General features: G+C 36.0%; 1 protein-coding gene across 30 annotated transcripts in view; it reads right to left on the reverse strand.

Moving 5' to 3' along the window:
- CTNNA3 (catenin alpha 3) overlaps positions 1–26208 on the reverse strand; it is a 1507895-nt gene that overhangs the window by 1367592 nt on the left and 114095 nt on the right. For all 30 annotated transcript variants that reach the window (XM_070225803.1, XM_070225839.1, XM_070225762.1 and 27 more), the window contains one exon: positions 3477–3643. In XM_070225803.1, coding sequence (XP_070081904.1) covers positions 3477–3643 — 167 coding nt within the window. The remainder of the gene's footprint in view (positions 1–3476; positions 3644–26208) is intronic.

The following is a 26208-nucleotide window of genomic DNA, read 5'->3' on the forward strand; positions in this document are numbered from 1 at the left end:
TCAAGTACATCAAAATGAAGACTAAAAATTTCAGCAGGAAACTGAAAATCTTACAAGATATGGAAATTCTAGAGTATCCAGAGTAGTCTGAAACTGTCATACAAGGAATGTTCAAGGGTCAAGAAATCTTAGCCTAGGTGAGATAGGAACAGGTAAGTCCTGAGAGCAATCATCAGTTATTTGAAGAATGCCTTTTCCTATGGCGTTGATTCTGTGTTGCTCCACAAAGTGAAACTAGAAGCAGTGAACGGAAGTAGGAGGTGGCAGCTTTAGGCTCGGTTTGAGAAAAATGTCTCCAACAACTACAACTGTCCCAACTCAGGTTCACTATCTCACAGAACTGAGATTGCCATCACTGTCAGCGACCACATATATTGTCAGACAGTTGTGTGTATCACATATTGTTGGAAAGTCCATCTACTTCAGGAAGATATTAAAGTGTAAGGGCACTGAAGTTTCTCTGCAACAATATTTTTCATTCCAAGTAGACATTTAATATAACCATAAACATTAGAAATCTTCTAAACCACTATTTTCCAAAGTATGGTCTGAGAGAGTTCCAGTATTATGCATTACAGAAGAGTTCTCGAGTCAAGGAATTTGGGAAACTCTGGGCTGAGCAAAGTTAAATAAGTTTCTTTGCTTAGATATTTCTCATCAACTTTAACGTGTTAATGTGCACGGAAAACATTCACAGGGAATTTCTGTGTGCAAAATTGACCACAAAACAAACGTTTTCATGTTGCAAATCTATAAGACAGGTTCTGCAGAATACCTTTGGGGGAAGTGTTGGGCTAAATAATTCTAATCCTGACGATCTCAAAAAAAATTGTTTGTCTTCATTCTACGTGAAACCTCAAAAGAAATGAGTTGATAATCCAACTCAAATATGAGTTTTTCATAAGAATGAAATAATGAAAAAATATCATAATTTAGCACAAAGTTCTTCCCTTTTTCATAGTTGAGGTATCACTTTGTATTATACATACTTAGAAGTGACTTAAATGCTCTAGCCCACGTTCAGGCTCTGATGAGGCATCAACAAACGTGGGAGAGGGTGGTTAGAGTTAAGAATGCCTCCCCCTTCTGACATACCTAAACTCCCTTAGCAAACTTTTATAGGGCCACAAACTTGTCTAAATAATTCTGAAAAGTGATTTATAGTTAAAGCTCTTCTAACCCTAGGAGTACTAAGTTCCAAAACTTGTTTTTTCCTCCTGCCTTGAGCAAGTTTCTTAAATTCAATATGCCTCAGTTTTCCTTCTGTAAAATAGGAATCATAATCATAGGGCTGTTGTGAGGATTGCATTAAAGGAGATAATTCAGCACAGTGCTTGGAACATTACAAAAAAATTAATAAATATTAACTATAATTTTTATTGCAAAAGATATTACCTTGCTTTTCTTTGATCTACAATTAACTCTTGCTTCATTTAAATGATACGATGTGTGTGAATTACCTAGCACTGTGCCTAGCAGTTAGTGGCACTCAATTAAAATGGGAGTGAAGGTGCTTATGGTATCTATCTACATATATATGTGTATATATATATGTGTGTGTGTGTGTATATATGTATATATATACAGTTACCTCTTAACTGATTATGAAGGTAGCAATTTTCACTTTACAAAAGCCTTTCATTTTGCTCTATCTCAAAAAATCTAGGGTCTAAAACATAGAAAATGTTGGGTCATTGGCACTAGGAATAACCTGGCACTTAATCTTTCATACTCATTTCTGGTTACAGCATATATTAGTGTCTATATTCACATATGGAAAAAATGAATCTCAGAAATGTTCAGGAATTTAAGGTATTCACCAAACCAATAACCAAGTAACAAGAAAACTTGCTTAATTATCTCACCTACAAATCCACTAGTAGACAGCTGCTACTGATGAGAACTAATCCTTTTCCCAAAAAGCTACTTAATAAAGAGTACTGAATTGCTTTTTTGCAGTAATAAAACTATCAAAGGAAACGACTATGAAAGTATAAAGGAAGTTCACTCTACTTTAGGATTAAAATAAGTATTAATGGGGCCCAGCCCAGTGGTGTAGTGATTAAGTTCACGTGCTCTGCTTCAGCAGCCCAGAGCTTGTGAGTTCGGATCCCAGGCATGGACATCAAGCCATGCTCTGGCAGTATCTCACATACAAAAAAAATAGAGGAAGATTGGCACAGATGTTAGCTCAGGGATAATCTTTCTCAAGCAAAAGGAGGCAGATTGGCAATAGATCTTAGCTCAGGGCCAATCTTCTTCACCAAAAAATAAAATAAGCATTAATGAGTACGAGAAAGATGCAAAGAAAAGTTTAGCTTAGCAATTAGAGAAAATGACTTTGACAAGAAGTCAATCAGACAAGGCCACCATTTGCTTAATGGAATAGTGATATTACAGTCACCAGGTGCCTTTATGAAAATGCAGATGTATTTATGGAAGGAAGAGTAAGGGTCCCATCTAAAGCAGGAGATAGAGCAGAGAATCCAAGAGGTTATTGGCAATCTCTTCATCTGGACACTATTAATGACTTGGTCAAACTAAGTAAATTGAAAAAGTAAAAAATGCTTTAATAAAATTCTCTTTCTACTAAACCTTTGCTAACTGGATTTGTCTAGCAAAATAAAGCAAGCAAGATAACTTGCTGCCTTTGTAGTCTCCTAGTTAAAATATATTCTTTACTCTTGATCCATTTATACATTTTCCTTAATGGATTACTACAGATACCACATGCTACCTGTAAACCATTTATCTTGCATCAAGAAGAGCTGGCAAAGTAGTATTCATTTACAAACTAGGATAAACTTCCAAATGTCTTAAGCTTTACAGTTTCTCTTTCTCAAATTATGTATATCTATATATTTATTTTCTAGATTATCTATATAATTATGTTATTATATGTATTTATTTATATATTTATATAGGACATAATTTTTGTATAACCATTTGGTCAAAAGCCTAGAACTTTCTACTGGTCATTTCCTTATCAGTAAGCCATCTTCTGTTTTTCAATCTCCCACTGGCTTTAAAACTAACTTCTGGCTCTGTTCTTTTGAAGTATACATTACTTTCACAACCCAATCCAGTCAGCTTCTGATGGGTGACATTAAGAAATAAGAGTGAGGGGACAGCCCGGTGGCACAGCGGTTAAGTTCACACGTTTCACTTCGGCGGTCCGGGGTTTGCTGGTTCGGATCCTGGGTGCGGACCCATGCACCGCTTGGCAAGCCATGCTGTGGCAAGCGTCCCACATATAAAGTAGAGGAAGATGGGCACAGATGTTAGCTCAGAGCCAGTCTTCCTCAGCAAAAAGAGGAGGATTGGCAGCAGATGTTAACTCAGGGCTAATCTTCCTCAAAAAAAAAAAAGAAAGAAAGAAGACTGAGGCCAGGATGCACTAGGATTGACGCCAGGTTCAGAGAACGGACTTAGAAGTGAGAACAATGCCCAGGTAAACTAAGCCATCTTTTACTTACAGCTGACACGTGCTGCAAAAGACACACGACATCAATCATGTCAGCGAGGATAAGGAGTCTGGTAACTGCAGCCAACAAGGCACGGGCGGCTTGAACCACAGCCTCCCTTTTCGGGAGATAACAGGGGTCATCTGCAAATCTCTCAGCTGATTCTTTCAGAGCTTCGCCTGAAAAACACAATCCCAAATGAGTTATACTTTAAGTTTTAGCTATGCCTATTCCAGCATTTATCATCCGACCTAATTCCAAGTACATTCCATGACTAGGCCTAATATTAAAATAATGTCAGTTGACACTAAACATTGTCTCTTAATAAACAATGTAGTTTCACATTGATATTTGTTTTTGATAAATGCTCTGGAGTTTAAGAAGCATGATACCATTTTCCTGTAAGAAAATTGTGTTCAATTGACTAGCAACACCTAGTAAAAGTCCTGTCAACTTCTGCATTTGCTGCATCTCATTTGCTGTAAAGGTTTCATTACTAAGACTTCAGTTGGAAACAATCTTGTCTATAAAGATAAGGTAAATTTTCATTGAGACTTTCCAAAGCAACGGACGTTAGAAAAGAGTTAACCTTTAAGACGACAAGACAGCAGCTCTCTGAAAAGAGTTTAACATAAGCAGAATTATCCTAAACTGTCAGTATAATGAATAAACTATATCCTAAACTTAGTCACAGAAATAATATTTCATAATTGTTGGAGAAATATATCCACTATTTTTAAAGATTTTGCACTTAAAATATTTTTATTACAAAAGTAATGTGTACTCATTCATTTTCAAAAGTTCACAGTTCATAAAGGTATAAAGTGAAAAGTCCCTCTTTACTCTCCTCCAGTAAAATAATTGTTAAAGATTTACCACATCCACTATTTTTTTAAGTTTTCCAATTTAAAATTATTTTTATTATGGAAGCAATATGTGTTCATTACTTTTAAATAATTCACCATACTGAAGAGTATAAAGTGAAAATTTTTTAAAAGTCTCCATACTAGTCCAAAAAATACCCATTGTTTTTATATGTCCAGAAATTTTTCCATGAATGTATGTTTTATATGTGTGCATAAGTATATATATGTATATTTATATGTACATATATTTATATGTAGGTTTTATGTGTGTGTATTTATGAATATAATCACATATATACATTCACAGTTATGTATATTTTATATAATAGAGATTTTATGTCATAAGAAAACATATAGAGATATTTTATATGTTATAAATGAAACAGATAGAGGATATAGATATAGAACATTTTCACAAATGTTCTATAAAACTTTCTACAGTTTGTTCTTTTACCTTCTCAACTTATCTCCTTTTCACATTGGAAAATAGACGACCAGGAGGCATATGGCCCAGTACCTAAGTGTGGGCTCTGAAGCCATTCTGCTTCAGTGTCTCTGTCCTGCTACCCTGGACACATCACTTCACCTCCTTAAGCTTCATTTTTCTCCTCTATCAATGGAGCTAATAAGAATAATACCTACAATTTTTATGAAGATTCAATAAGAGCCATGCTCAGAACTTAGTAAAGACTTAACTAGCTGGTATTGTCCTTTTTAATGCTTGAATAAAGTTACATTTTATTGACCACTATAACTTATCTTACTAGGCTCCTACTGAACACAACCATTTCCAGCTCTTTCCTATTTCAAACAATACTACCAAAGAACACCATGACATAAATCTTTGCACGTGTGAGCAAAGTTAGCTGTAGGATAAACTCTTAAAACTAAAATTGCTGAGTCAAGGGGCAAATGAATTTTAAGTTCTGATATATATTGCCAAAAACTTTCCCAATACACACCATCCCCTCAACAACATATGAAAGGGCCTGTCTTGTCTACTTTACTCCATGAATATTTTAGTTTTCATCTACTCATGAACTTCAGCATAAAAAAATGGAATACATTATGTTTGCTAAATATAACAAAGAATAGTGTTCCTTATAATGGACGAAACCTGTGAAGAGGGTTTGAAACTGTGTTAACATATCACATTTAGCTCTCTGAAGGAATACCAACGTAGGAACTCAGACTCAAGTCAGACACTTCTGAGATCAAATTATTATCTGACTCTTCTAGTTGTCACACCTAGGACACTTAAATATTTTCAGTCTCCTCGTCTATAGAAAAGGGATAAAAATATTACTTATTCCACAGTGTTTCTGAGATGTTTACATAAGATATAGTTCATAACATAGAGTTAGCACAATATCTGAACTTGGAAAGCATTCAACAAATATTAGCTGTTACTTTCTCAGGAAGCTTCTAGTAGAGATGATAAATTCTTAAGATCAGTAAACGGTGATTTTTATGTGTTTCTCTGCAAGTCAAAATTGCTGCTAGAAGACTGTGAAAAATTAAAGTGACCTCCGAAATTTAGAGAGCAGATGAATTTCCACAAAAGGAAGATTATCTTTTCTTGTCAGGATTCTGAACAGAAAGTTATGATAGTCTTTTTAGGATACTGTCTTTGACTTTATACACTAAAGCTAAATATATATCAAAAAAGAATTATGTGTTCGTGACTCTAAAACGTTGGGATGTTGAACAACTGGCTGAAGAGCCATATTCAGAAAAAGATCATTTAAACATTAAACAACTATTACAGTCTTTGTCTCTGTTAAGGTAATATGAAGAGTCAACCAAGTAGCTCTGTTGGAAGAAAAAAAGTCACTCCTGTAATACACTAATAAAGATGCATGGAGCAAGCTTCCTATTACTGGACTCATCACCTTCCCTTCCCCACAATACTCCCAACACTTTTCAGCTGGTTTCAGCTCAGACTTCTAGTCCCAATGGAAACATCACCTCCTCTGTAAAGCCTTAGACCCCCATTACTGAAGGCCGGTCTTAGAGTAGGATTCTATGCTTCCTATCATAACCCTCAGCATCATTTACTGTGATGGCTTGTATCCAAGTCTGTCTTTTCTTCTGAGCCGTAAGACTAGTGAGGTAAGAGCTGCATTGGTCCTGGTCATCATAGTATTCCCAGGGTCTAGAACAGTGCCTACTCTACTGCATATATTCAATACATTGAATGTGTGTTTCTGAATGAATATGTGAATGAACATTATCCGACTTTCCTTTGACAAACACTTGTTTTCCCTATATAACACAGCTCCATTCTCAGCATTCAGGATACAGAAATCAATACAGAGCAATTTTGCAGCCCAAGAAGTTTCACAAACGAGAGTCAACAAACATGTGATACAATCTAAGCAGGGCTCAGGAGAGACCTGTACAAAGTATTAAGGCACAGAGAAGGACCTACCTCTGCCTGTGGTGTCAGAGGACACGTACAGAAATGTTCTAGGTAAGAGCAACATGTTCCAGCTATTGACAAAGAAAGCTTCTTTATAGAATTTAGCCAGTTCACTGTCAAACTGACATGTGTCAGGAGAAAATGGCTATTTTCCTAATTAAATAGAAAAAAACTTTCAACAAATTTCCTTTCTATCTAAAATATTAGCATCCATGCTTTATAAAGTCTGCACAAAGCATTTCCATTCTCTCGAAATATTCTCCCAATCTTTCTTATAATGATTTTACTTTGAAGTTTAATGAATAAGAAATTTCACTTTTAAAACACATACAAATAAAAAACTGCATCTTTCCTTCAAGAAATCCTATTCCATACATAAAAGCAATTTACTAAAGGTCTTGAAAATACCACAAGAACTAGGTTCAGAAAGTTTCTTTCTACTGGATTCATTTTGGTCCTTTCCTATCAAATATATTCTTTTTTTATTTTATTTTTTTTTAAAGATTTTTATTTTTTTTCCTTTTTTCTCCCCAAAGCCCCCCAGTACATAGTTGTATATTCTTCGTTGTGGGTTCTTCTAGTTGTGGCATGTGGGACGCTGCCTCAGCGTGGTTTGATGAGCAGTGCCATGTCCACGCCCAGGATTCGAACCAACGAAACACTGGGCCGCCTGCAGCGGAGCGCGCGAACTTAACCACTCGGCCACGGGGCCAGCCCCTCAAATATATTCTTTTTAATCTTCAAAATATCAGTTCTGAAATGCTTGCTTGAATAAGGTACTAAGGGATATGCTCTACAAAGATTTATATAGTACATCTTGTGCACCTATAAGTGTAACATATGAAAACTCCTGAATACACAAAAACCTGATATATAAAAACTTTATATGATCATATGAATAAACTCCAGAAGCAAAAAAAGAAAAATTCTTGGCCAAATAGACACATTACAAAATATTCTTCAATTTATAAAAGATAACTACATGGTTCATTTAAATAGCAAGCTCCTTCGCTACATTTATAGTATAACTCCACTTTCTATAAATGATTATATTGATTATAAGCTTGAAAATCAAAGAAAATGTGCAAGCAAAACATCCAGAGGAGAAAGGGGAACAACCAAAATGAAAAGAGGCAAGCACTAAAGATCAAATTTTCCAACTTTTATAATTTATCATTTATTTATGATTCAATTAAGATTCCTAGTGCATGCCTCTGGCCACCCTTCTGTATGTGTTTTAATATACCATATGCTAGTGCAATATACTAGTTCATGCACTAGTGCATATTAATCTAATCAATATATAATAACATACTCTGGTATAATGGGGTTCCCAGGCTGAAACTGGGCACCAGGGGTTTGGTTTTATTTGTTTTTAATTGGGAAACAGCCATTTGGAATTTGAAAGCTCCTAAGAGGTAGGAGCTTGAATTTAGCTTTGGAGTAGATTGATCTTTATTTTGGCAGAGAAGAGGGGAAGATGACTTCAACTAGATGTAAACCTACACAGATGTAAAAAAAAAACAGAAAGAACCCTCCTTTAAAATGTTTGAGACAGTTTGACTGCAAGGAACAAACTGTTTCGCATGATAAAGGAGAACCATATCATGGCAAGAGGCAAGGGCCAAAAACCTAGGGCTGCTGCCATGTGGATTCAGGTTTGAGAGTTACAAGGACATCAGCAGGACCTGTGGACTCAGAATGTGGTGCATATGGTTGCCATTGTAAACTGTTGGCTGTGTTTTATTTCCCTGTCATTATCTTCAAACTCTCAGGAAAGTCTTACTAAAAGTTATAATTTGGTTCCAGCCAAAGAAGAATAACAAAGACTATGCTTCTTTCCCACCTGAAACAACAAAAACATATATGAAAATATACGAAAAATGATTGTGAAGTCGCTGGGCATCAGGCAATAAAGGACAGTAATCTCTGAGAAATAGGAAACAAACAGGATGAGCCCTTTGATACCCTAGCTTACTGCCTTGAGAGACTTTCCAGGCCACACACAGGAAGGGGAAACTAAGACAGAGGCCAGCAAACTCTCTGAGCTGGAGAGGAAAATGCTGAGATCCCAGGAGATTATGGCAGGGGAAGTATACAGGACAGAGAATGGGAAAGCAGAGAGCACCACAGAGAGAGAGCTCACAAGATCTGCAGAGGCACCCTTTTGAGTATTCAGCTAAATACTGACCAACCCATACATGGGAAGAAACTACGCAAGGCTAGGGAAAGAACCATCCAAAAGGATTTGAGTCAAGAGTACTTGGCACTCACATGGGGCTGGGAATAGTGTTTGTTCCCACCACCAGAATGGAAAACTTCATGACTCATGGGACATTGGGTAGAGTACACAGAAGGCTCCTCAACAATGGAGAGTGATTATCCCTAGACCAAGCACTGTCCCGGTTCCCTCTAATGAAGCAATTCAGAGACAGAGCAGAATTCCCACCTTCAAGGCCAGCAGCAGGCGTGCGGCAGAGGACAGCTGTGGTCACATAAAGACAACAGCAGGACAGCATATTGAGTTAACTAAAGTGGAAACACTTAGGCAACCTGCCACCAAGCCCCACACCATTGAGAACAATCAAAAAGAGCTTGGGAATACTTAATAGGACTAATTCTATAAAATTGTAAATCTTATAAAATATAAAATTTGATGGAACTGGTTTCTATAAAAGTGCTGGAAATATCTCCTAACATCATAGTTGGGATAAAGTAGCAGCTCTCTTTAGAGACCTTCTCTTAAACATCTCTCTAGATTGATCAACTCTTTCTATTCCCTCTCAGCAACGTATTAATGATCCCTCCTTTCTGCTCAATACCAAAGGATTATCTCAAGTATACTGAGCCCTTCTGCTCCCACTAACTGAAGTGTCCAAGAGTCTCTTAGTTTGTTCCCCAACCTTTTCAGCTAAGTTGTAATTATAATTATGTAATTTTATTAAATACATAAGCTTATCAAATAATAGTACAAAAAAGATTTGTTATTTCTTTGAAAACTAATTTGAATGCTTAGAGACACTCAGTAAAGGTAAGTTGGTAAAAATGTTGTCAAGTTGATTGTGGAAGAAAAAAATGGTAAAAGTTGGGGTTAAGTGAGTGAAGGTATTGTAAAATATTAAGAAGGATTCTGCAGTTAGATAGCTTTTCAAGTGTCATTAAGTTGTCTTCTATAAAGACACCAACACTGGAAATCTTAGTCAATGTAGTATGAGAGAGGTTTAGGCAAAAGCAATTGTATGAGACTCAATCAACTGACCTCTACCAAAAGTGGGCCTGGTCCCATCAAGAGCCCATTAAGGGACTGGCTAATATTCACATTACATCAGTTAAGATAAAATAAAATATTTAAGGAGTGTGTGCAGATATGTCTGTGTAGAAAAACTAATAAACTTTTCACTTCCAATAATGAGAACAAATAAATCTTGAAGTAAAAATTGTCTGTTATATTTTAAAACATTGGCAATATCTTAAATTTCAATCTTACTTAGGCAAACTTTAATTACATATTTATTTGTAAAAATACATTGCGCCACATAAAAAATATTTTAGTAATGTTTTTATGTGTAAAACATTTTATACAACATATCTATAAATTATCCATCTAAATAAATTTCAATGTGAAGAGTTTTTAAAAATAGAGATAAATGATGATACTTCAGAATTTCGAAGAAAGAAGATGATAAATTATTTTTAAAAACTGCCAAAGAACTGACAAAATAACTTCACAAATTTTAAATTGACAATAGTTTTAAGGTAATAAAATACATAAAACAGATCTGAGTATTACATTTAAGATTGCGATTCCTACAACACTATCTCTTAGTATGAGGAGTATCATATATTTAAAGCTATTTATAGTAAATCAAAGTGACAACAGAACATGGCAATCCATATTGTAAAACAAACAATAAAAAAAGAAAATAGTATGGACTTACAAATTAATTAAGTGTTCAAACTTTGAGCTGAAATAGCTGTCCATAATTGCTATCTATTGAATTTATCTCCAAACAATCTATTGACTAATATGCCACCAGTAAACATTTCTATAATGTTATTCTTGATGTCAATTTAATTTTTTTGAGGGGAAACCTAAACCATACAACGAAGATGCCAGACTAATGTTAATTATTCATTATTTTTTCCAATATTTCCTTTTCTTACTAAATATGAGCAAGTCTAACTTCTATTATGCTGAATTAGCAGAAACTTGTATCCTTGATTTTTGCCATCTGCTGAATCTCATTCCAGTGCTTTGAAGTTGAGAGTGACAATGCTATCAATTTTTTCTAAGAAATGATACCTAGCCCTTACAAAGAGCTCATTCATTCATATAACAAATATTTATTTACCAATACAGTGTGCAAAGCACTATGGAGTACAAAATGATAACTAAAACATGGTCTCTGCCAGGTATCCCCAAATAGGAAAACAAACTACTTCAATGAGAAAATTCTTCTGTTTGGTTTTAAATGTCAGTATCTTCAGATATATTCCCTTAAAGTGTATTAAAACAAAACTCCATAGCCTCCTCCCCCCCAAAAAATATACACATACATCATAATAATCCTCCACATGCATAGCTCCTAAAGGCCTCACTATTATTTTACCAATCATTAAAAATTTTTATGAATTACTTTCAGAGTTCTAATTCAAGATGGTGACATAGAAGTCTCCTGAGCTCACCTCCTCCCACAGATACCCCAAATATACAGCTACATGTGAAACAATTCCTTCTGAAAGAAATCCAGAAACTACGTGAGAGACTCGGACACACTAAGAAAACAAGAATAAACCCACATTGAAACAGGTAGGAGAGGCTGAGACACAACCTCACCGTGAACCCCACCCCTGGCATGGCAACAGACAACTGACAGGGAACTAACAACACCCAGCTTGCCCCTGAGGAGTGAAAAGTTTAGACCCAACATCTAGTGCCCCAACTTTTAAGACTTCCACCTAGGAGACGGGCCCAAAAAACACCTAGTTCTGAAAGTCAACATGGTTTGCGTCCACGAGACCCACAAGACTATGCACAACAAAGAAACAGTTCTTAATGAGTTCACGAGGACTCGCCATGGCTGTCCCTCCAGGGCTCAGCACAGAAGCAGCAGACTAAAACAGTCAGTCTTTCCCTGAAAGACTATGTGGATGTCTTAAAGCTTTGGTCTGAGAGTCAGGCTTCTAATTTAGTGTGGGTCTAGAGGCCAATTGCGGTCCTCTCCAGAGACAGGGGAAGCCAATGAGCACCATCTTCATGCTCTCCCTCTGACCCACTCCAGGTTGCAGGTGTCTCCCTGGAGGGAGCTCGTGAGCATATCAGGCACCCTGGCTTTTGCAACTGCCACCTGGAGGACAGACATCTTGGTCATCTGGCTCTGATGGCCAGCAGAGCTTGCCTTTGCAGTTCTCTCAGGACTACAGCAAACAGAGAAACAGTTCTTTTTTTTTGAGGAAGATTAGCCCTGAGCTAACATCTGCTGCCAATCCTCCTCTTTTTTGCTGAGGAAGACTGGCCCTGAGCTAACATCCATACCGATCTTCCTCTACTTTATATGTGGGATGCCTACCACAGCATGGCCTGCCATGCAGTGCCATGTCCGCACCCAGGATCTGAACTGGCGAACCCTGGGCCGCCGAAGTGGAACGTGCGCACTTAACTGCTGCACCACTGGGCCAGCCCTGAGAAACAGTACTTGACCAGCTATCACCCAGGAGCTCAGCAGAGAGGCAGCAGTCAGAGGCACTCAACTCCCAATTTTTCCCTGAGGGAAGTCTATTTGCATATCTTGGGGGCTTCAGTTTAAGGGTCAGGCTTCTAGTTTGACACACAACTAGAGACCCACTGCAACCCTCTCCAAAGACTAGGGAGGCTGGCACACACCATCTTCATGGTCTCTCTCTACCCCACTCCGGGTTACCAGTGTCCCCATGAAGGGAGCTTGAGCACACATCTCGCACTCTGGCTTTTGTGGCTACAGCCCAGAGGACACATCCTTTGATTGTCTGGCTCCGGTGGTCAGAGGGGCTTGTGTTCACAGGTTCAGTGGGACTGTGGCAAACAAAGGGAAGTCCTTGGCTGTCTGCTGTCTGTCCCTCTGAAGTTCAGCACAGAAGGAGTGGACATGAGAAATGACCATCTCTCAGTCTTTCCCTGAAAATGGTATATTTGCATACTTTAAAAGCTGCTGCCTGAGAGTCCAACTTCTAATCAGCCTGCATCTAGGTGTTCATTGAGATCATCACCATTGGGACACTGACAGGTCTTGGCACACCCTCAACAACTGAGAGCCACTAAGAACAAAGAAGACTGCTTGGACAATCACAAAGATGTGTGAGACAGCCAAGAGCCAAGTCCAGGCTGAATGATAAGGTTGATCTCCTAAACAAGGCCACTCCTTTAAGACTGGGGGAGGTGGCTATTTAATCTAATGTAGGGAAACCAATATAGAGAGTCAAGGAAAATGATGAAACAGAGGAATATGTTTGAAATAAAAGAACAACAAAAAACCTCAGGAAAAGTCCTTAATAAAATGGACGTAAGTGACTTACCTGATAAAATTTTCAAAATATTGGTCATAAAGATGCTTACTGAGGTCAGAAGAACAATGCATGAACAAAGTGAGAATTTCAACAAAGACAGACAATACCAAACAGAAATCACAGTGCTGAAGGATACATAATTTGAAAAATTCAATAGAGGAATTCAAAGCAGACTGAAGTGGGAAAAGAGTCAGCAAATTCAAAGACAAGGCAGTGGAATTCATCCAACCAGAGGATCAAAAAGAAAAGAGAATGAAAAAGAGTAAAGGCACCTAAAGAGATTTATGGAACACCATCAAGTGGACCAATATTTGCATTCTAGGGGTCCCAGAAAGAGAGGAGAAAGAAAAGGGACTAGAAAGCTTATTTGAAGGAACAATGGCTGAAAACTTCCCCAACCTGAGAAAAGAAACTGACATCCAGATTCGGAAACAGAGAGTTCCAAATAAGATGAATCCAAAGAAACCCAAAAAGATACATTATACTTAAACTGTCAAAAGTTAAAGACAAGGAGAAAAGCTTAAAAGCAGCAAGGGGAGGGGGCTGGCCCCGTGGCCGAGTGGTTAAGTTCGCGCTCTCCGCTGCAGGCGGCCCAGTGTTTCGTTAGTTTGAATCCTGGGCGCGGACATGGCACTGCTCATCAGACCACGCTGAGGCAGCGTCCCACATGCCACAACTAGAAGAACCCACAACGAAGAATACACAACTATGTACCGGGGGGCTTTGGGGAGAAAAGGAAAAAATAAAAAATCTTAAAAAAAAAAAAGCAGCAAGGGGAAAACAACTTTTTACACACAAAAGAACACTCTTAAGACTATAAGCAGATTTTCCAGCAGAAACGTCCAGGCCAGAGAGGAGTGACACAATATATTCAAAGTGCTGAAAGAAAAAAACTGTCAACCAAGAATACTTTACCCAGAAAAATTGTCATTAGTAATTGAAAAAAGAAAGTTTTCCAGACAAGCAAAAGTTAATGGAGTTTAGCACCACCAGATTGACCTTACAAGAAATGTTAAAGTGCTTTGTTTGAGCTGAAACAAAGGGTGCTAGTAACAGGAAAACATATGAAAGTATAAATCTCACTGGTAAAGGTAAATATATAGTAAAATTCAGAATAATCTAATCTTGTAGAGGTGGTGGGTTAATCACTTATGAATCTGATATGAAGGTTCAAAGACAAAAGTAGTAAAAATAACTTCAACTATAATAATTTGTTAATGGATACACGAGATAAAAGATGTAAATTGTGACATCAAAAACATAACATGGGGGGGAGTAAAAATGTAGAGCTTTAAAATACATTCAAAATTAAGTTGTTATCAACTTAAAATGGCCTGTTATAAATAAAAGATGTTTTATGTAAGCCTCACAGTAACAACATCACAGTAACAAGGCAAAAACCTATAGTAGATACACAAAAGAGAAAGAGAAAAGAATCTAAGCATACCACTACAGAAAACCATCAAGTGGCAAAGGAAGAGAAGAAGAAAGAAACAAAGGAATTACAAAGCTGCCAGAAAACAAAGAACAAAATGCCAGTAAGTACGTACCTATCAATGACTACTTTAAATGTAAATGGAGGGAATTCTCCAATAAAAAGACATAGGGTAGCTGAATGGATTAAAACAAACAAGACTCAGCTATAGGCTGCCTACAAGACACTCACTTCAGCTTTAAGGACACACACAGACTGAAAATGAATGGATGGAAAAAGATATTCCATATAAACAGATATCAAAAGAAAGCAAGGGTAGCTACACTTATATCAGACAAAATAGACATTAAGACACAGACTGTACTAGCAGACAAAGATCATTATACAATGGTAAAGGGGTCAATCCAAAAAGAGGATTTTGTAACATTTATCAGTATTTATGCACCCAATATAGGAGCACCTAAATATGTAAAGCAAATAATCACAGACCTGAAGGAAGAAATAAACAGCAATACAATAATAGTACTTCAGTACTCCACTTTCAACAGTAAATAGATGATCCAGACAAAAAAATCAACAAAGAAATATTGGACTTAAACTGTATATTAGACCAGGTTGACTTAACAGATTTACAGAACATGCCAGCCAAAAGCAACAGAATACGCATTCTTCTCAAGTGCACATGAAACATTCTCCAGGATAAATTATATGTTATGCCACAAAACAAATCTTAATAAATTTAAGAAGATTGAAACCATATCAAGCATCTTTTCTAACCACAATAGTATGAAAATAGACATGAATTACAAGAAGAAAACTGGAAAATTCACAAATATATGGGGACTAAACAGCATGCTTCCTGAATAATCATGGGTCAAGAAGAAGTCAAAAGAGAAATCAAAAAACACATTAATACAAATGAAAATGGAAATACAACATACCAAAACTTATGGGATGCAGCAAAACTTATGGGATACAGTTCTAAGAAAGAAGTTCATAGCAATAAAAGCCTGTCTTAAGAAACAAGAAAGATCTCAAATAAACAACCTAACTTTACACCTCAAGGAATAAATAAAAAGAACAAATGAAGCCCAAAGTTAGTAGAAGGAAGAAAATAACAAAGATCAGAGCAGAAACAAATGAAATAGAGACTAAAAAGACAATAGAAAAGATCAATTAAAAAAAGAATTAGTTTTTTTGAAAAGATAAACAAAATAGGCACACCTTTAGTTAGACTTACCAAGAAAAAGAAAGGAGACTAAAAAAAAATTATAAATGAAAGACAAGACATTACATCTGGTAACATAGAAATACAAAGGATCATAATAGACTACAGTGAACAATTACATACCAACAAATTGGAAAACTAGAAGCAATAGATCAATTCCTAGAAACATACAACCTACCAAAATTGAATCTTGAAGCAATAGAAACTGTAAACAGACTGATTATTAGTAAGGAGATTGAATCAGTAATCAAAAATCTCCCAAGAAAGTTCCAGGACCAGATGGCTTCAATGGTGAATTCTACCAAATATTTAAAGAAGAATTAATACCAATTCTTCTTGAACTCTTCCAAAAAAATAGAAGAGGAGGAAACACTTCCAAACTCATTTTACCTGATATTACCCTGATACCAAAACCAGACAAGGTCACTATAAGAAAACAAAATTACAGGCCAATATCGCTGATGAACATAGATGCAGAAATAGGCAACAAAACGTTAGCAAACAAAATTCAAAATACATTAAAAAGATCATACACCATAATCAAGTGGAATTTATTCCAGGGAGGCAAGGATGGTTGAACAACGACAAATCAATCAATGTGATACATTGATTAACAAAATGAAGGGGAAAAAAATCATATTGTAATCTCAATAGATGCACAAAGAGCATTTGAAACAATTTACCATGAATTCATGATAAAATAAATAAATAAATTTCTACAAAGTGTGTATAGAGGGAAAGTATCTCAACATACCAAGACAATATATGACAATCCCACAGCCAACATCATACTCAATGGTGAAAAGCTGAAAGCTTTCCCTCTAGATTAGGAACAAAACAAGGATGCCCTCTATCACCACTTCTATTCTACATAGTACTGCAAATCCTAGCCAGAGCAATTAGTCAAGAAAAAGAAATAAAAGGCATCCAATTGGAAGGGAAGAAGTACAACTGTCACTATTTGCACATAACATGATATTATATATGGGAAACCCTAACGACACCACCAAAAAACTGTTAAAACTAATAAACTCAGTCAAGACACAAGATACAAAATCAATACACAAAAATCTGTTGTGTTTCTATACACTAATAATGAACTATCAAAAAGAAAAATTAATAAAACAATCTCATTTACAATTGCATCAAAAAGAATAAAATACCTAGGAATGACTTTAACCAAGGAACTGAAAGACCTGTACACTGAAAACTGTAAGACAATGATGAAACAAATTGCAGAAGACACAAATAAGCGGAAAGGTATTTCATGCTCATGAATTGAAAGAATTAATATTGCTAAAATGTCCATACCACCCAAAGCAATCTAGACATTCAATGCAATCCTTATCAAAATTCCAATGTCATTTTTCACAGAAATAGAACAATCGTAAAACTTGTAGGGAACCACAAAAGACCTTGAATAGTCAAACTAACCTTGAGAAAGAAGAACATAGCTAAAGGCATCATACTTCCTGATATCAAACTATATTACAAAGCTATCATAATCAAAACAGTATGGTATTGGCCTAAAAACAGATAAGTAAATCAACGGAACAGAATAGAGATCCCAAAAATAAACCCATGCATAGATGGTCAATTAACTTATGACACAGAAGCCAAGAATATACAATGGAGAAAGAACAATCTCTTCCATAAATGGTGTTGGAAAAACTGGACAGCCACATGCCAAAGAATGAAACTGGACCACTGTCTTACACCATACACAAAAATTAACTCAAAATAGATTAAAAACTTGAATGTAAGACCTGAGCCATAAAACTCCTAGAAGAAAACATAGGTGGTAATTTCCTTGACATTTGTCTTGGCAATGATTTTTTGGATTTGATGCCTAAAGCAAAGGCAACAAAAGCAAAAACAAGCAAATGGGACTATATCAAACTAAAAAGCTTCTGTACAGCAAAGGAAACCATCAACAAAATGAAAAAGCAAGCTACTGAATTGGAGAAAATATTTTCAAATTGTATATCTGATAAGGGGTTAATACCCCAAAAAATATAAAGAACTCATACAACTCAATAACAAAAAAGCAAACAATCTGATTAAAAAGTGGGGAAAAAATGAGCAGATGAACTGAATAGACATCTCCAAAGAAAGCATATGTATTGCCAATGGGTACATGAAAAGGTGCTCAACATCACTAATCATCAGGAAAATGCAAATCAAAACCACAATGAGATATCACCTTGTACCTGTTACAATGGCTATCATCAAAAAAAAAAAAAAAAAACAGAGATAACAAGCATTGGCAAGGATGTGGAGAAAAGGGAACCCTTGTACACTCTTGGTGGGAATGTAAATGGGTGCAGCCACTATGGAAAACAGTATGGAAGTTCCTCAAAAAAATTAAAAATAGAACTACATACCATATGATCCAGCAATTCCACATCTGGGTCTTTATCCAAAGGAAATGAAAACAGTCACTTGAAAAGATATCTGCACTCCTCTGTTCGTTGCAGCATTATTTACAATAGCCAAGACATGGAAACAACCTAAGTGTGCATCGATGGATGAATGGATAAAGATAATGTGGTGTATAAATATAGAATGGAATATTATTCAGCCATAAAAAGAAGGAAATTCTGCCATTTGCAACAACGTGTTTGGACCTTGAGGACATTTTGCTAAGTGAAGTAAGTCAGACAGAGAAAGACAAATAATGTCATGATATCACTAATAGTTGAAATCTAAAAAAACAGAACTCATAGATACAGAGGATAGACTGGTGGTTGCCAGAGGCAGGGGCTGGGGAGGTGTGAAATGGAGGAAGGTGGTCAAAAGGTACAAACTTCCAGGTATAAGATAAATAATTTCTAGGAATGTAATGTACAGCACGGTTACTGAAGTTAACAACATTGTATCACATATGTGAAAGTTGCCCAGAGAGTAGAACTTAAAAGTTCTTATCAAAAAAAATTGTAAATATGTGAGATTATGGATGTTAATTAAACTTATTGTGGTAATCATTTCATGGTATATATCACCATCAAATCATAAACACATAAAATTAATACAATGTTATATATCAGTTATATCTCAATAACACTGGAATAAATTACTTTCCCCTGTAATTGCAGTGAAGAAGCAAATCTTTAAAATTCACAAAAGAATTTCTATGAGGAAGAAGTGAAAAATAAAGAAATAAATGAGGCATTGCTTAGTCATTTTAAAATAAAATCACCAGTTCTCACTTATAATCAATCTTAACAAAGCTCCATTCATAAGGAGGTTAAGTAATAAGTAAAAGTCAGCCTTCACCATGCTAGAAATTCAAGTCCCACAGCTGTGATCAGAGCAATAAATGACTAACAAGTTTACCCTTTCATATACCACCTCATTCAGAGCAGTATTGCTGTTAATCAATAAGGTCAAATTTTTTCCAATTGTAATTAATGTATTCCTTATGTAGAAACGACAGAAGTGATTTTAGGACCCAATTGTGTAGTCTTAGCTCACACAAAACTCACAAGGAAGTCAAAGTGGTTAATTGTACATACTGAAAGTACTCAAACCAAAGAGCAGCATAAAACTGTATTGGAGATAAACATTTAAAATTCTGAACAATTACAACAGTAAATGCATTCTATTCACAATGGTATCAAAAGAATAACATACTTAGGAATAGATTTAACAAAAGCAGTGCAAGATTTGCACATTAAAAAAACTACAGAACATTGCTGAATGAAATGAAAGACAAAAGAAATGGAATGATATCCCATGTTCATGGATGAGAAGACTTAATGTTGTTAAGATGGCAATACTCTCCAAATTGGTCTACAAATTTAGTGCAATCTCTGAGAAAACACTGCTGGCTTTTTTGAGGAAATTGACAAGCAGATCCTAAAATTCATACGGAAATGCAAAGAGCTCGGAATAGCCAAAAGAATCTTGAAAAATAAAAAGATCAAAGTGGCACTTCCAAACTTCAAAACTTACTAGAAAGCTATAATAATTAATAGAAGTGATATTTCAGAAATAAACCCTTACATTTATGGTCAATTGATTCTCAATAAAGGTGCCAAGAAAATTCAGCAGGAAATAAATAATAGTATTTTCAACAAATGGTTCTGGGACAATTGGATATCCACATACAAAAGAAAATGAACTTGGACCTCTGTCTCGCACCATACACAAAAGTTAACTCAAAATGAATCACAGACCTATGCCAGAGCTAAAATTGTAAAACTCTTAGAGAAAACCATGGGAGTAAAACTTCATCACCTTGGATTAGGTAATAATGTCTTATATATGGTACCAAAGCAATTTTTAAAAATTGATACATTAGACTTAACCAAAATTTAAAACTTTTGGACCCCAAATAGCCAAAGCATGTTTGAGCAAAAAGAGCAAAGCTGAGGGTCCAGCCCAGTGGCACAGTGGTTAAGTTCATACCTTCCACTTCAGTGGCCAGGGGTTCACTGGTTCAGATCCCATGCGTGGACCTACACACTGTTTGTCAAGCCATGCTGTGATAGGCGTCCCACATATAAAATAGAGGAAGATGGTCATGGATGTTAGCTCAGGGCCAGTCTTCCTCAGCAAAAAAGGGGAGGATTGACAGCAGATGTTAGCTCAGGGCCAATCTTCCTCAAAAAAACCCCCAAAAACTGGAGGTATCACACTCCCTGATTTCAAAACACATTACAAAGCTATGGTAATCTAAACAGTATGTTACTAGCATTAAAAACAGACATAGAGGCCAATGGAACAGAATAGAGAGCCCAGAAATAAACCCATGCATATCAAGTCAATTGATCTTCAATAAAGGTGCCAAGAGTAAACAATGCAGAAAAAATAATCTCTTCAATGCATGGTTCTGAAACAATTGGATAACTACTGGCAAAAGAATGAAATTGGATCCTTTTCTCACAGCATACACAAAAATCAGCTCAAACAGATGAAGGACTTAAATGTCAAACCTGAAACAATAAAACTCTAAAAGTAAAACAAAGGGAAAAAACCTCCTAAACATTGGACTGGGCAATGATTTCTTGGATATGACACCGAAAGCATAGGCAACAAAAGCAAAAATAGACAAGTGGGACTACATCAAAATAAAAAAGCTTCTGCACAGCAAAGGAAACAGTTAACAAAATCAAAAGGCTACCTATGGGACGAGAGAAAATATTAGCAGGCCATCTGTCTGATGAGGGGTTAATATCCAAAATATATAAGGAACTTCCACAATGCAATAGCAAAAACACAAATAACCCAGTTAAAAAATGGGCAAAGGACCTGAATGGAGATTTCTCCAAAGAAGACGCACAAATGGCCAAGAAGTATAAAAAAGCTACTCAACATCACTAATAATCTGGGAAATGCAAATCAAAATCACAGTGAGAAATCACCTCACACATGTGAGGATGGCTATTATCAAAAAATCAAAGGACAAGCGTTGGTGACCATGTGGAGAAAAGGAAACACTTGTACACTGTTAATGAGAATGTAAGGAGGTACAGCCACTATGGAAAACAAATGTAGGTTCTTCAAAAAGTTATTAATAGAATTATCATTTGATCCAACAATCCCACTTTGGGGTATATATACAAAGGAACTGAAATATGGATCTCAAAGAGATATGTGCACTCCAATGTTCATTGCAGCATTATTCACAATAGCAAAGGTATAAAACAACCTAAATGCCCATTGACAAATGAACGGATAAAGAAAATGTGGTATAGTCCTCCCTTATGTGCAGGGGACACATTTCAAGACCCCCAGTGGATGTCTAAAACCACGGATAGTACCAAACCCTACACATGCTATGTTTTTTCCTATAAATACATACCTACGATAAAGTTTAATTTATAAATTAGACACAGTAAGAGATTAACAACAATAATAAATAATAAAATAGGACAATTATAATAATATACTGTAATAAAAATGTGAAAGTGGTCTCTCTCTTTTTCTCTCTCTCTCAAAATATCTTATTGTACAAATTTAATGTATTTTCCATCTTAACTAAGCATTTATCACACACTGTGGCCATAAATTTTGCAGTCAGGTGCAACAGCAAAACTGGCACAAACTTTTTTCTTTCTCCTTCACAATTTCACAGACAGAAGATTTGTCCTTATTGCAGATCTTAGCAACCTCAGCATATGATTTTTTTCTTTCCTTATTAAGTCAAGAACTTTCACCTTTTCATGTCTCTTTGGCATATCTGAATTGGCAGCATCACTACTCTCATGCTTTAGGGCCATTATTAAGCAAAATAAGCGTTACTTGAGCACAGGCACTGCGTACCACAACAGTCAATTTGATAACGTAGATGGCTACTAAGTGTCTAACGAAAAGGTAGCATGTGCAGCATGGATATGCTGGACAAAGGGATGATTCACGTCCCAGGCAGGACAGAGCAGGACAGCGCGAGATATCATCATGGTACTCAGAACAACACACAATATAAAACTTACAATTTGTTTATTTCTAAAATATTCCACTTAATATTTTCAGAGCATGCTTGACTGCAGGTAACTGAAACCACAGAAAACGAAACCATACATAAGGGGAGACCACCGTATATACGTAACAATGGAATATTATTCAGTCTTTAAAAAGAAGAAAATCCTGCCATTTGCAACAACATGGATGGACCTTGAGGACATTATGCTAAGTGAAATAAGCCAGACATAGGAAGACAAATATTGCATGATGTCGCTTACATGTGGAAACTAAATAATCAAACTTATAGAAACAGAGAATAGAATGGTGGTTTCTGGGGGCTGGGGGGAAGGGGGTAAATGGCAGATGTCCGCTAAAGGGTACAAAGTTTCAGTTGTGCAAGATAGAAAAGTTCCGGGGATCTACTGCACAACATAGGCTGATGATTAACAATGCTATATTGTATACTTAAAATTTTGCTAAGACGGTAGATCTTATGTTAAGTTCCCTTATCACAAAAGGGAAACAACAAAAAACAAAAAAGGGCAGGGGAAGGAAGCTTTTGGGAGTGAGGGATAAGTTTATGGCATTGATCGTGATGACAGTATCTTCAAACACATCAAGTTGTGTACATTAAATATCACCGTTTTTTGTATGTCATTAATACCTCAATAAAGTGGTTTTACAATTTTCTTTAACTTTTGGACTTCAAAAGACAGCATCAAGAAAGTGAAAAGACAACCCACAAAATGGGAGAAAATACTGGTAACTCATACATCCAATAACAGACATATCCAGAATCTATAAAAAAATTCTTACAAATCAATAATAAATTGACAAATAATCCAACTTTTTAAATAGAGAAAGGCTCTAAATAGACATTTCTCCAAAGAAGAAATATAAATGGCCGATAAGCTCATGAAAAGATTTTCTATGAAAAATATAATCCAAATTATTAAAGCTAAATTTAAAATGTACAAGGGCTTTAGCAAAGCCCTTTGTAGAGGTTATCTTTTTTATTGTTAAAGATAGGCACTTTTTTTAGTGGTCAAAAGCAAGGGACTGAAAGCTTACCTATACAGGAGATAAAAGAAAAAGAGACTGAATGTCTATGAATGCGTATTGGAAACTGTCACTATAACAACTGTTATGTACGGTGAATAATTATTATCATGAATTAGCGGAAAAGAAGTATTTACACTGCAAATAACTTCTCTCCACGAGGGGAATATCAAGATCATCAAAAGACTTGGGGGGAAAAGATGCTGAAAACTCTGGTTTACAACACTGCAGCAAAACCTGAGCAGAACATACCTCCCTCAGAAATCCCTGGAAATGCTAGAAAGTCCCCTAGGTAGCTAAAACACAAAACTTGAGCTGTAAAAATTAGTTCTCTTTTGCACAAAAACCAACAGCAGCTTTAATTATCTTTTCATTTTACTTTCCCCACCAATGATAAATTTAGTCTAAGAAACTTGATTCTTAACAAGTAACAGGTGAAAGCGTTTTGGAACTCCTTGGATTGTCAGTTCTTTTCTCTAAGACCAAGTGGGAAAACTATGGGAAATAGGCCAAACACAGCCCGCCTTGTTTATGTACAACCCACAAGGCAAGAATAGCTTTTACATTCTTAAATGGGGGGGGATCAAAAGAAGAATAATATTTCAATACTAATATTTCAAGAAAATTATACGAAATCCAAATTTCAGAGTACGTAAATATGTAGTTTTATAAGAACATAGCCATGCTTTCTGTTTATTGCCTGTGTATTTCTACGGCTGCCTTCCCACTTCAACAAAGGAGCTGAGTAGTTGCGATATACAGCATATGACCCACAAAGCCTAGAATATTTACTCCCTGACCCTTTACAGAAAATGTTTGCTAACACTTCATCTGAGATAAAAGTACTAATATACATTTATAATCTCTTTTAAAAAAAACAAACTCAAGTACTCCCCCAAAACAACAAAGTTCGTAGAACTAATGAGTGTCTCCATTTTGATGTACATGAATGTGGCTCTAAAAAGCCAATTGCTTTTCATAAAATCTTTAGTTGGCTTTCATATCTTAAGGTAAATGTACGGACTTAGCCTGAAAATCTCAGACAACATAAAGACTGATTTATCCCTTAGAAGTATAAAATTTGCCCCAGCATTCTTTCAGCTCCAGTATTTATATATCTAATAATTTTAGCATCTCAGGAATTTTCCATATGCCTCATTTAAATGGTTCCCTAAAGAAAGTTCAGCCAGCTCCAAAGATGCCCCCATTATAATACCAAAAGGAGTTATGAATTTTCTTCTCACCTCCAAACCATGATAGTAAAGAACTACACTGCAGGGTCAACAGCCAGCTCGCCTGACTTGTTCACTAACTTTCTATGAAATCCTGAGCAAGTCACAAAAATTTTCAATATTAATTTCCTTATTGTGCAAACACAGAAATTTTGAAAACACTTAAATAAGGAAAACAAGTGAAAGCCTTTAGTCCCTAGAGAAAAGTACGAGATAAATACGTAGTTCTTAAAAGGCAAAAGTGTTCTCACTGTCTTATTAATATTTCGTATCTTTTTTTGAAGATTTATCATGTCAAAATCAAAGCAATTCCCACAAAACTTCCAGAACAATTTTTTAACTGTGGAGCTTCAGCAAACTTTCCTGTCTCGGTCGATCATGAAGCCCTTGCTGTCAGCCACACAATTTTAGGGGTTCAACTGTCCACAGACAGCAGACCATCAATAGTGACTCTCAGTTCCAAAGGCCTCCCTCCCGGGATGGTTGAAATCGATATTTACGGAACTAGATAAATACCATAGGTTCAGGAACAAAGGAGAGGTAAAAAATATTGGGCAAAAAAAGGGAGCAATGAAAACTTCTGGAATGCAGCGGGGAAAGGGTGAAACCAGTAGGGGAAAAAAGTTGTTAATTCCTTCTTTTGGATTATCCCTATAGGCTGTGAATATCTGGTGAGGAAGATAAAATAACAAATCTCATTAAGAGCCTCTAGCATCAACAAGCAAAAAAAGCAGGAAGAAGCATATATGATCTGGTATAACATGCTCACACAGAGAAAAGCATAAGTACAAACATTCAAGAATACAACCTAGCAATTCAAAGATTCATTCAATGTTAGAGGTCCATGCATATTTAAGCATAATCATTCCTAATTTCATAATTTTCTTGTAGTTTCTTCTCGCTGTTGTTATTAGTTAGACCAGGACTGGCCAAATCCATGAATCAATTTAGAAGGATGATTGCAATTTTCATGTAGTATTATTTTTAAGTGAAGTCTTCATTTAAAATTTTCTTTCTCTCACCCTTTTTTAACCCCACTTCCTTTAGCATTCATTCCCCTTCCTGGCCAGAAACTTCTCTTGTTCCATGATGTTAAGTTCTCACTGATTTGGGGATACTAGGGTGCCTCTTGGTTTTGTCATATAACCATGATTACAGTTTGTGTGTGCGTGCGCGCTCGCATACGCACGTGGTAAAAATAGTTTTACTGTAAATAACACACTCTTTAACTAAGTTCAGTAACTCCCTCCTCTCATAATGACTACTCAGGCTCTCAGAGGCTCTAGCTCCTAAAATCCTTTGTAACTAAACACCTTAGATTTATATTTCGTCATATTTTATTATGTGGGAAATTTCATTCACTATACCTAGGTTTATACATACTCAGTGGAATAATATCACTGATATTTTGAAGTCAATCCAGCCTCTCAATACTTCTTTTGTTAGAAATGAGTTAATAAGCTCTGATTCTGGAGGAACACCTTGGGTGACCAGTTAAACCTGAACATTTTACAATCCTCTTAAAATATTACTATTAATTAACTCAGAGAG

Source organism: Equus caballus, chromosome 1, assembly GCF_041296265.1.
Source record: "Equus caballus isolate H_3958 breed thoroughbred chromosome 1, TB-T2T, whole genome shotgun sequence".
Classification (NCBI taxonomy): domain Eukaryota; kingdom Metazoa; phylum Chordata; class Mammalia; order Perissodactyla; family Equidae; genus Equus; species Equus caballus.